This window comes from Lethenteron reissneri, chromosome 16 (genome assembly GCF_015708825.2).
Source record: "Lethenteron reissneri isolate LAM-NWPU_2019-01 chromosome 16, ASM1570882v1, whole genome shotgun sequence".
NCBI lineage: Eukaryota > Metazoa > Chordata > Hyperoartia > Petromyzontiformes > Petromyzontidae > Lethenteron > Lethenteron reissneri.
The window spans coordinates 8,354,005-8,367,042 of NC_083794.1; the positions used below are offsets into that span (position 1 = coordinate 8,354,005).

A 13,038-nucleotide genomic window follows, 5' to 3' on the forward strand; every position below is an offset into this window, starting at 1 on the left:
GTTTAAACTCGCGCTCCGGTATTTGGTCGGCATTTAATTAATTAATCCATTCATTAGCGATGATTGCACTAAAAATACGCACGTAAAATCACACGCGCGAGACCCGATTAATTCCATTACATAAATTACGTGTAAATATTGGGTGAAATAAAATGGTGTCACAGTCGTGGTTAGCGCACTCCATGATGAACCTGGCACCCCGAGTTAGATTTCCGTGCATGGCTGACAGCGGTGGCGAGTGATATCTGAACCGGTCTTGGGCCACATTCCCAGTTTCGGATCCCCCCCACTGACCAACGTAGCAATGACTCTATTCGTTTTTTATCGACTACTAATCTGTCAACACGTGATACGTGTATCAAATTGTGCATGTAGGAACAGATGTGTGTGTTTTTTACAGCAAGTTGAAATGTTCACGTGACCCCCTGCAGCCTAAAAGAGGCCATTTTATTCACCATAATGGTACAGAAATTGTGACAATTTGAAAAACTACAGAGAGGAAAGGAAAGGGGCTGAATCGTGAAATATACCTAGTTATGGTATCGGCAGGCCAAGAGGCAATACAAAGTTCAACAACAAAATACAGAGAGCAGACTAAGTCTTAGCTAATAGCACACTTTTTTTTTACACAAATAAGCACAGAATGTCCAAAGAGGCCTAATGATGACCCGTCATATTGTGTACCGTCACTCTCTCTGCACACTTCGCTGTTTACTGGTTGTATTGATAAAGATCCACTAACTGAAGCCAGAATAAAGCTCGCATCCAGGAACTCGATGGACTTGCATCACAAGCCAGTGAAAGTGGGCAAACGCTTTGGCAGGACTTCATCCAGTGGATGGCTGGTGATTAGAATAACAATCAATTTGGATTAATTTCTTTACAACTGCTTTTTTGTTTAGTTTGTTGTCGTTCCCCCACACCTCCGATTGGAACGGTTGGCTACGTACGGTGCGAAAGAAGTTCCAACATACATAACATACACGAAGCATCGAAATTCAACCGCAACTCAAAGACACTGTACACAAACACTGCGACCCGCCCCTCGTCCGATGCAAACAGGGCCAGGGGCCGCATATCACCGAGGGCACAGCTCCACGCCCAGTCCAGCACTCCCTCTCATCACGGCCACACAGAGCACAATACACACACACCCCACCTCCGAGGCATGGAGCCACAAGAAGCCACATTCTCAGCCAGGGGAAATAACGCGAGGGATCATTACCTTGCCAACGATCTATCCAGGCGCTCATGTGCGTGGGGGGGGGGTCAGGGCATTATTTTGTCCTCCATCCATTTATGTTACAACTGCGCTGTTATCAGCGTCACGTTATGCGACGATACAAATCAGAACAGCGAGCCGTGCACGGCTTTGTGTCCGAGAGCGGCCCCACAAGATGAGGCACCTTAACTACTTCAGAAGCACCTCCTTAACCACACTCAGGGGCACACACCTTTTATTTGGTCTGCACTGATGTTGATTTAAAGCTTTCGTGACTGCAGGAATTCATATTCTTGGGTCTTTCCGTAAAGTCACGTAGATAGGTTCAAAGAAAATATTCAAAAATAACAGAAAACGACGTTTCGATCGCAATGCGGTCGTCTTTTCCTTAAGACGTGTTTCATTGCAAAGCAATCCAATCGCAATGTTTAACTCGGTGTAAACGAATGCAAAACATTTTCTTTCAATCTGTCATTGCGGACCTGGCTGTAACGATCAACTCACTACAGAGCCAGAAGCCGGTTTAATTGCGCGTGGTTGCCCAGACTCGAACCCAGGATCTTATCTTTGCTTAGTCCTTGGACATGGCATTGGCTGCCGGAGGCACCCAGCCAACTCTGCACAACCCCAACAGAGAAGCCCACCTTGAATGCCCGTGGGGGCCAGGAAACTTCATTCTTATTTCATTATCTCCATAACGACTATGGATATTTTTAAACTGACCTCGCAGATGTATTTACATTTAGTCCAACGTGAGATGGCTGTGTCCCTCGAGCTGGGCAGCCAAAGTGTTTGCCGAACGCAGCCACCGGCATGGGCTCATTAACCTCAGACAGCACTCGCAAACGCTGCACCCGATAAGGCTAACGAAGGCTTAGGCAATTCATCGAACGACACTTTGTCACAACTCACCACCAAAAACTTACGACCAATGGCGACACAAGAGAGAGAAGCTGGCTTCCAAAAATAACTGCAGCGCAAGGTCGAGTTGGCCAGCAGCAGCGAGCGCACGCTGCAGCACGGCGCCACTCTCGGTCACGCGGCAGAGGGGCGGAGAAGAGGGGCAAGGCATTGTGGGATATGTTTTTGGCCCCCACTCCTATGAGGACAGGGGGGTTGTGCCCTTGTTTGGGAATGTAACCGGACTGCTTTGGTGATGTATGCGTAAACGGCGGGGCAGTAGCAGGAATTCTGCACGTGTGTGTGTTTGCCTGAAGCAGTGCCATGCCCTACGAGGAATCTTATACACGGAGCTGGTACAGTTGCTCCCCTCCCTTCCAGTTAATTTGTCTATCCCCCCACCCCTTTCTCATGTGCTATTAACATTTGCTGTTCACGAAGTGCGTCGGTCCGGCCCAGCGGCCCGTGAACCCGATCGAGTTGGCGCAAGTGAATACCGCCCCACGGGTTTGTCAACAGATTCGCGTGCTTGTCCAAACACAGGGCAAAGGCCGACCAATGTACACTCCCCAGCAGTGTGTTTGCACGTGGGGGTGTATACACGTGCGGGCATCTCCCACTACAACAAAGAGGAAATTCTGCCGCTTCGTCCAATAACTTTACAGGAACCCTAGGCGGTACGATCCCTGCCTGTGAAACCAAAAAGCCAATCTGACCTTTTGAAAGTGCGGAGGTGAGAGCTATATCCAGGCATGGCGGTGTGGCTGGTGCGGCCCTTTGCGTATGGACCAGGACCAGCACCAGCCCAGACAAACCTTGCACCAGTTGGCTCCCTGCAGCGTGCGCTACTCAGTTTGGATATTGGCGAATGGGTGCCACGACAGCCACGGCGGGCCCAGACTGCTGTGCCCGCGCATTTGAGGACGAGTCAGACTCTGGTGTTTCCAGCGCTCAATTTAGCCGAGAGATGGAGGGAGGAGGCAATTGCTTCCCGCTGGCGCAGCATTGAGAAGACAGACAGCGGCCAAGCCGTGCGCAACCCATTTAGCGAAACGCGGACGGTGCTTTCCGCTCACCGTGGGACAATCGGCGCGACTCACTCGCCTCATGCTTGGGGGTGCCGTGGTGGCTCGGAGATGTTACCTCCCTCGCCTGGTATGCAGGAGGTCGTGGCTTCGATCCCGACCCTGATGGCTGTATATTTGAAGTTTCCACATCTATCTCTACCCGTGGTCGCACGTTTTTTTTTTCTCTCCGGGCCCTTTGGTTTTCCTCTCCACATTTATAAACATGCATTTATACATTTACATGTGATAAGCCACTTCGTTGAGCTATCCTTTGTGGCCTGGTCACTTCTGAAAGAGGGCTATTCAGCTCAGTGGGCCTTACCTGGTAAACTATAAATACTCTTTGGTTCTTTCGATAAAGTCACGTCGATAGAAAAATAGCTAATAGATCACGACGTTTCGATAGCAACACAAGCCATCGTCTTCAGGTGAAACAACACAGCAGGTGGACTGCTGAGGGAGGAGGAAATGTAGCGAGAGAGCGACTGCAACCAGAGGTTATATAGGTTTGTGGTGGGTACAACCCAAGGGTAAGTGGGCGGGGCCAGGCATGGAATTTGTAAGTAAATGTAAGGCTGGAAAACGTAAGGCTAGTAAACGTCAGCCAATGAAATTTACAGAGGGAACAATGTGATAGAGAAAAAAAGGAAAAAAAGATATAAAACTTAGCAAATTTATAAATGTAATGCAACTCAGAGTCAGCCAACACAACAGTTAACACTACACCTGGTTGATCAACGTTTGCTAGCCTTACATTTACTTGCAAATTCCATGCCTGGCCCCACCCACTTACCCTTAGGTTGTACCCACCACAAACGTATATAACCTCTGGTTGCAGTCGCTCTCTCGCTACATTTCCTCCTGCCTCAGTAGTCCGCCACTGTATTGTTTCACCTGAAGACGATGGCTTGTGTTGTTATCGAAACATCGTGATCTATTAGCTATTTTTCTATCTACGTGACTTTACCGAAAGAACCAAAGAGTATTATTATTCCTGCAGTCACGAAAGCTTCAAATCAAAATATAAATACTGTAGTTTAAGAATGTATGCTAACAAACGGATGTTAACTTGCAATCGATTCATAACTTATACCTGGAAAAAGGCAGGCACACCTGGACATGCGAATAATTATTTCATATAAAACGTACAAGTAGTTTCCAAATTATACAAGGATGAGGTGGGACTCATATCCTGTTTACAGGCCTGAGTGCGAGGTGGTAATTCCACATTCCCATGGCAGCTGGCAGTCTCTAGATTGGATAACTGCTGTTTACCTCCCACAAAGAAATGCGCACTTTATAGATCGATGAAGGGCTGAGTCTCATAACCTTGCGATTGCCAGCTGCACACGGACCACTGTCATGCAACTGGATAATACAGCAATATTTGTACTGTAGATAACGAGTAACAATGGCTGTTCAACATTCAAGAGATAATACAAAATCAATCCAACAAGCATTGACCAGTGTGGTGAAGTATGGTCAAATAACCACCATGACCCCGCATGGCATGGGGAGGCCATCATACAACAGTGGAGTAACAAAGGGATGTACATAGTGCATGTACGACACACTGTTACAGAGCCACAGGGGACTTTAAAAAGTAACTGTAAACCAACACAGCAACAAGATCTGCCTTCAAATAAAAAAAAAACTGAATCGCCACTCATGCACAGTCAGATGCAGCAGTGAGTGCGACAGCTGACGCTGCTACTCAATGCATGCTACGCATCAGCTGACGGAGCTACCGTCCTGCAAAAAATACCTCGTGGTGGGAACACCGAGATTATTGGACAGCCGTGAGTGGGTACCACAAGCGCTCTGCCACCGTCTGGCACGGCAACACCGCTCTAAGTTAATTTAAAACACAGCGGACCATAGCTGTGCCAGTCAGTAGTGCTGACCATTAATTATTAATGATAATTATTAACGAGATGCTCAAGTGACTGCGGACTGGCCACGCGCACACGTAAGCCTTATACAGGTCCCACACACCTGAACGTGCAAAGAGCCAACGATTATTATCCGACCGGGCCCCCACAACCATCACCAGCCATGATCTATCCACTGCTTGATGGAGGCCTCCCCAAACCGTCGGCATCTCTCTCATGCTGTCACAAAGGCAACAATCCATCAAGCACCTGCACGAGCAGATTGAATTGCAGAAGCGTGGTCAACACATCTACGCCTCTATATAAGGAACGAAACAGTAAGACTTCTCCACAAATCTGGCTGTCGCCTGATGAAGTTAGTTATAATTACTGGCGAAACGTCGTGCTCAGTTTGTAAATGTTGTGGCTTGGCTCTCCTACACCGGTGTGCTGTACTAGTGACGATTTGGCACGTTGTTTACGTGACAACCCTTATGAGTTGGCTGTGTCGGATGGTGGTGGGTTTTAACAACACATTTATATATTTACGCGATCTAACCCAAAAACCTCAATTATGGAAAACTACTCGATCATGTGTTTTCATTTAGTGAAGTGATGATTTACTGGTATCTGCTGTTAATGGCTTCACACGTTCTTGGAACTGGCCATCTCTTACAAAAAGCCTATCAAGCGACATGCACCCACCCTGATAGTATGTTTCGTACAAACGCTCTTTGCGTGCTGGCATAGGGCCCAGCATAATAGTTTTAAGCAAACCACGCATATAACCAACTGCGCCATCACACAAACACGTCTGCTCTTGCTTGTGGCTCATCTCCTCTCGGTAATGATCACTGTTGATGCCCTACGAAAGTTCATGGCGAGGTTCGGAGAGGCTGGGTTGGGGGGGGCACTTCCACACCGAGCTGTGCTTTAGTTTCACAGCACCACAACACGCGGCGCAGGAAGTGCGGCTACAATGAGATTACCTTGGCACCCACCAAGGATACACGCTACTCGCTGGCAATGACATCGGCTTGCCCCACCAATGTGGCCGTACCTACACGCGTGTTTTTGTTTATGGTTCCGCAAAAAAAAGACATTCTTGTTCGCACATCATGTGTCCGACCGAGTTCAAGAACTGCCTTCTACTGGCAAGTGTGTACACGCGCGCACCTGCATGCACTGTGTAGATGGAGCATGACCTAAGTCCGTTTGTCAAGAGACAGCTCACAGAAAACTAGCGAGAGACAAGTCAGACGGAAATAAGACTGCTACGTATTTAAGTAAATGACACTAACTTGATTAATGCCTCAATGGACCAACGCGGTCAACAGTAATGCAAAACCCCGGTGTGCACAACAAAAGATCTTAAAATGCAAGCAGTGTTTATGTCAGCTAAAGCATCTCACGTCATGCTTCTATAGCAACGAAGCCTCAAGGGCAAAACACATCTGCGGTCATAGGTACGCAAAAAAACACAACAAAATTACATACACTATATTTACTTTGCATCAATTTGTATCTAGAGCCTAACTGTAAAAAGGGTGTGTGCATGTACCATCCTCTTCATCCCCTCCGGCCATGAGTGTTGGCGTGTCGCGGCTGAAGAAAAGAACAAGAGATCGGAGGCATAATCCAGCGCCGGGGCGTGTGGACGGCACGTGTGTGGGGACGCACGCCGTGATGCAGGCAGTCGGTCTCCCAACGCTCAACGCCCTACGCGTGCATATCGATCGCGAGATTCTTTCCCGGGTAGCGAACCAGCGAGAGGATTTTCAGGACTGCAGCGCTCATGCCATGCGCCACCGCGCTATTTTAGCCTCGAAGGCTGCGACGCCCACCCATGTGACCCATTAACGAGACGATGGCTTAAACCACAAACTTAGGCGACTCTTGGCAGAAGCGACTCAAACATTGTTACGCGTTCCCAGTGTGCCTCGGCTGAGGCAAGAGGCCAAAAGGCAAACACCTAAATCACGTTGTGCCCCGACATAGCCAGAGATGTAAAACAGATTGTCAAGATTTTATCTTGCACGGTTGTTGAATTAGCAAACAAATCTTATGAATACATCAATGTATCTTCTTGGTTCTTTCGGTAAAGTCACGTAGAAGGGAAATAATAAAATAAAAATACATCGTAATAAAATAATTATCATAATTGTGAGAATTGTGAGAATTATTTTATTATGTTGTATTTTTATTATTTTATTATTTCCCTTATACGTGACTTTACCGAAAGAACCAAGAAGATGAATCCCTGCAGTCACGAAAGCTTTAAATCGACATCAATGTATGTTTGAACAAAAAAGATGCAGTGGAATGAGATATAAATCCAAACTTAAAACTTGGGAAAAAGTGTTGCCCTCACTGGTTATTGAGCCCGCCTCGGATTAAAGTTCAAAAGGCATGTTTGAAACGCATGCAAACGACATTGGACCTGGTTGGTTGGCAGCACTCGTGCTAAAGTGACAAAGTAACGTTGGTAATTTTAGCCACTGTGCATTAAAATGAAGGCCAATTGATCTACACCAATCGATTCCTCCCAGTGCTATCTTTGGTTTAAAATCAACAATACTGCTTGCACAGCTGTTGTAAAGTACAGCGACACACACGCCTGCTTAAGGGTTGTACCAACCCTTCTTTCACAACTCATTTGGAATCACTATCTATGTGATAGCATCTAAAAAAAATTTCACATTGCGAGGGCAAAATCCTAATCACCTCGGAAAATGAAAAAGCACCCATTAAAACCTCGCGTTGCCACTACCCTCAACTATTTTTCAAAGAAATACTGTAAACAGTGGCTTGGGTGTGTTTTGGAAGAACATTTCACAAAAGTTGGCCAACTTGGCCGGACGAACCAAATGCTTTCAACGGGCCACGTTCAGCGGTCTAAACTGCGGGTGCAGGGCCTGAAGTCTACCTAGCAAACAGCAGCACGGGAAGGGACTCCACTGAAACCCCTTTCAGCTATTCCTGTTCCTGGTGCATTGGCCCGTCCATCATCTGTGTCGCAGGCGCGACACTCGAAACCTCGCAGATCGTGAACAATCCACGCACACGCCGCATTATGTAACAACCATGCGGTGGTTTCTCTCCTCCAGCACGCTGTGCAGGCCCTGCTGGAGGGCGTGACGACGCACGCCCCCTGCCGCCCTTACGCCTCGAGATGCACTCCGCCGATTTGCACGCCTGACAGCTGCGGTGAGTGCACCACTCACGGCTGCCTGGGGCACAGAGGGTGCCACAGTAGTGGCCGGGTGTTTCAGAGGCTCTACACTGCCAGCCAAGATGCGTGCACACGCAAACTCCTCACCCCAAGTGGAGGCAAAAGCAATGTCACACAACCCGCCGCGATGGACAAAGGATTTTTTTTATCAACCTTTGCCGAGTACGCTCATTTCTCCTCTGCTGCCACCACTCTGGAAACGCTTCCCCCCCCCCAGTTATCAGTGCTGTTGATTCTCAGCCTCAGTTCAAATTTAGGTCCAAGAACTCCCTTTGTTCCTTTGTTTATCCTCTATCTAGACTATACGCATACCTTTTCTGAGATGGTGGCATTAAGATGCGCTATAAATCCAAAATGCGCTGTAATCAGGCATTAGGCTAAAAAGCTGCACCATCCCCTTAATGCGTGCCATGAGCCAGCAATGAAAATCTGCCTGCTTTCAACAGATCCGACCGCCTCCTAGATTGTGTTATGTCAGATGCGATCCCTTTTGGCAGCACTTAAGTGCACTTGTGTACCGTGAGATAAACGCATTCAACACACAAGTAGCTGATCAGGTTTAAAACAGGCGTATTAATTATAAACGCGCACAAGGGCTGTGCGTTTCGTGGGCAATTAGCGGTGTGTGAATGGAAGCACATGCTCATTATGGCTCCCCTGCAGATGCAGACGCCTCTTTCAGACCATAATCCTCTAGCTGGAATTAAGTGCCGAGTTTATCACACGCCACGATTACGGCCACTCCTTAGGGTTCAACTGCCCAAGTGGCCTGGTTAGAAGAGAGACCTTTCAAATGGTGCCGCTGAAATCCTGCAGGTGAGCGTGAAAGGAGCTCCCAGGACAGGGTTTAGAGACATGGCAGTGAATTAGCGGTGAACATCATCTCACAAGGGTAAAATTCAAGGCTGGGAAATTATACTGGTACATTTTTCAAAATGTGGGTAGCACGAGCCTGTGTGTGTGCTGTACACGCCGTTTAATTCATAAACTCCAATTTTATTTCAACATACAATTGAATGTACAGCCATTTACAATAGCCACAGCCATCAGACTGTAATGAGTGCAGATTTACGATACAGGAATAATAAAAATATAAAATATTTACAGTGTCAGTCATAAATTGACACACTGGTATCCTTTATATACACCGCATTCTTAACGAATTAATTGGAAAGGGAAAATACAGAAATTAATGCAGTCTAGCTCCCCTGCAAATGCCCCCCAAAGCCTAGCAGGGCTATATCTGAAAATATATTATACTCACCCAACATTCAATCACTCGACTTAAACTATGTAAATGTGGATTACTCCAACAATTAAATCTGGACAAGACGACTTAAAATATTTACATCTTGCACGATGTATTTATCAGCTGGCAACTGACTAACCACTATTTCGAGACCACTGAGATGTTGTGGTGAGAATGCTGGAGAGCAGCGTTTCTCAAAGTGCGGGGTTCCCGGACCACCGGTGGGTCCACAACAGTCCTCCAAGGTGGTCCCCCGCTGGCTTGCGATGCAAATTCAGGTTGATCCAGAAATTATGAGAATGTTTATAGCTTTTGTTTAAGACATTAATGTTACTTATAGTTAATTTAAAATGAAGTATAGTTAATTTAAAAATGAAATTCGGTAAACTAATCTGGATTAAACGACCCTAACCCTTTGCTCTAAATGCCCCCCCCCCCCCCACTAAAAAAAAACCTTTAGGTTGCGTATAATTTTTTTCATGTTCCGGGAATATGATTCATTACGTTTGAGTGGTATTTAGAGGCAAGTTAATGCATTTTGTCACCAGGGGTCAGCTGTGCGGACCGTGCATCCGCTGAGTGGTCTGCAGGCCAAAAAAGTTTGAGGAACACTGCTCTAAAGTGAATTCTATTGATTCTAGATTTGAAGTTTCCGTGACTGTAAGGATTCACCTGAAAGACGCTTGTGTAGCGCCCGAAACGTCGTGATTTAATTTATTTTATTTTTTACCTTCGTGACCTACCGAAAAAACCAAAGAGTATGAATTCTATTGAAGTTGTTTCTTGGGTATAACTTATCAGGTCCTTATGTGATGAGGCTCTGAGGACAAGAGCCACCTATTAATGAAAATATTTCAAGAGTACACTGACATGGGTGGTTAATTACAACAATCATTATTTACATGAGGACAATAAATGATTCACTCCTTCACTCAGCTGTGCCTGACTCGAGGAAACTGGGCGGTAGTTTTCACGCGTTTGTGGAGAGTGGCATCACAGCAGTTCGTACACATTGTACTTCAATCACGAAACTCTTGGGGGTTCAGTTGCCAGCCAAGAATATCAGAATCAAAATGTTTATTTAACCTGGAGAAATCGGATGAGCTATGAAGCTCTTTTTCAACTGTCCAGTAAGGGGCGGATCAGAGAGTTACAACAATACAAAAAATTGTAGTAGTTCAAATTATTGGAAAGGTACGCAAATCACCAAAATAAATAAATCTGAAGTATATACGTTTAAATTTCATAAGTACACCTATATCCAAGCTTGAGCAATGTAGCTAAATAATAGCAAAAACAGTTCTCGACCACACGAGCACAACACAACCCCCCTCCACAAAATTGCACGTTCGTGCGGATGTGGTACTTAAAGCGGTCCTGGGATGACTTGCACATGCAATTGTGGAGCCCTTTTGTCAATCCACTGCTGGATAGTTCTCCCCCACGCACTGCAGGTCATTATTGCGTATACTTCATTTTTCCTTACAGGGCCTTAAATGCTTATCCGTGGCCGTTCGTTGTATTTTGTGTAAAAACGCCTTTCACTTTGTAATTTAACGCAGTGAAACGAAACACCACCCGATGATGTTCATGGTTTGACGCATTGGCGAGGCACCCGTGCCCAGGCGAAGTAATGCCACTACCACCCTCTTGGCTTACTGTGCCACTTAAAAAAAAAAAAACCTCAATACATCCGTCAATAACATTGCCTTTAATTTTTTCCCATCAATCATTTAACAAATATATGATGGGCGACCAATTCATGGTCAATGACCCTTCTTCTTATCACGAGTCTTAAACGTGTGCCCAGGAAGAGCACTTCCCCATGCCTTGTACAGATCTCTGTGGGGGGTGGCAGCGTGGTCGTGCTATGGGAGATGCTGTGAGCTAGCCAGCCAGACCCACGTGGGCCTTCCCTTCCTCACCGGCCCCGGGGGGCACGTTTGCTCCGGGCTTTCCGGCATTTTCTCTGTGAACCGGTTCTCTGCCACTCTCATCCAGCTGCAACAATCTCAACCGCCCATCAACTGGAAAAAAAAAAATCTGCATTTAAATGGAAGCGACCAACGTCCACGAGCTTCGTCCAATCGAAAGATCTTGTGGAGTTTGCTCACCCGTTAGTGGTTCTTTACAATTCGCGCTTATTAAAAAAAAATTCGGAAACGAAACTAATTAACACGGTCGTGCAGGGGGTAACGGACGGGTTATGGTTTTGGAATGAGAACGGTAAAAACCAAACGATGAATTTCATCCGAGGGAAGTCGTCTTGGGGGCCTGTTTTTTTTAAAGGATCTGGACAAACATCGCGAAACAAAATTCACCCGCAGAGGGCCGCGCAGAAACTCCACGTGGCTTTCGTAGCCACACAAACGTCCCCAATATTATGTATCAGTACTACTACGGCTTCAGGCTTGACCCAGAGCTCTACCACAACCACCACGAACCTGGCAGAGGGTCCTCCTCAACGAGCGGCGATGGACGCACGGTGCTGGTCTCCGGCACGGCGCTCACCGCCACCGTCATCTTGCGAGTCGTCCACGGGTTCACCTTGGGCGGGGGGGCCTCCACGAACTCCTTCGCCTTCACCAGGGGGGCCACGGCGGCCGCGGCGTCTTCCCTCTCCGCATCCCCCTCGCGGGACGCGTCCACGTTCTCCTTGTCGCCACCACTGCTGCTTGTTGCGGTGCTGTTACTGGCGGTGCTGTTGTGGCCACCGCTGACGGCAGTGGGGGTAACGTTGCAGGTGGAGGTGTTATTCTTGCCGCTGCTTTTGCTGGTGGTGGTGACGGTGGCGTTGCCTCTGCTACTACTGGGGCCTGCTGCTGGGCCCAACTCGGCCACTGGGCCCGACGCTTCGACCTGGGCCGACATGGCCCACGGGGGCTTCGCTGTTGCTCGCCAAAGAGAAATTCAAAAGCTGCGACCAACGCTCAGAGGGTGCAACTCGAGCACCGTGCGATGATGCACGGGCCTCTGTGTGCGGTGCCGCACCACGTCGCGAGCGGCCACGTTGAGGCCCTCACCCGACTTATTCCAATCCCACGCCTCTTTTACTTATTCTTCTCGAAAACAAATCGCGAGCCAACAGCAGCAGCAAGCAGCGTGCTTGGGCCCTTCGCTTAAGAGCAATTAACGCGACGCTCACAAGTAAATAAAAACGTTATGAATTTAAAGGGAAGGGAGAAAGCGAGAGACACGAGGCGAGGGCGCCCAGCACACACAAGACCCACCACCGACCGACCCCGTGGTGCCGCCCGCCTTCTCCTGCTCGCCTCCTGCTCTAACCCTTCCCGCCAGCGACCAGCCTCGCCCGCCCGGCTCACTCCATGCGAGGCTCGCTCGGGCAGTCGTGCTGGAGGCCACGGGGTTCAAACTCAAGAGAGCCAGACGCGCTAGAAGTCGACAGAGCCGCCGCCGCTACCACGCCGCGCACATGGTCTCGCCGCCATGAGTGCGAGGAGGGCGCATGCCTGCGCGATGACGTCACGTCCACGCGT

General features: G+C 47.9%; 1 protein-coding gene across 2 annotated transcripts in view; it reads right to left on the reverse strand.

Annotated features, from left to right (window-relative positions):
• LARP1B (La ribonucleoprotein 1B) overlaps positions 1-13,038 on the reverse strand; it is a 38,339-nt gene extending 25,301 nt beyond the window's left edge. The window contains exon 1 of one of the 2 annotated variants that reach the window (XM_061552315.1): positions 11,986-13,038. In XM_061552315.1, the coding sequence (XP_061408299.1) occupies positions 11,986-12,412 (427 nt within the window). In that variant the 5' untranslated portion in view covers positions 12,413-13,038. Of the gene's footprint in view, positions 1-6,621; positions 6,819-11,985 lie in introns of those variants that run through there. The other variant, XM_061552316.1, reaches the window with a different exon arrangement.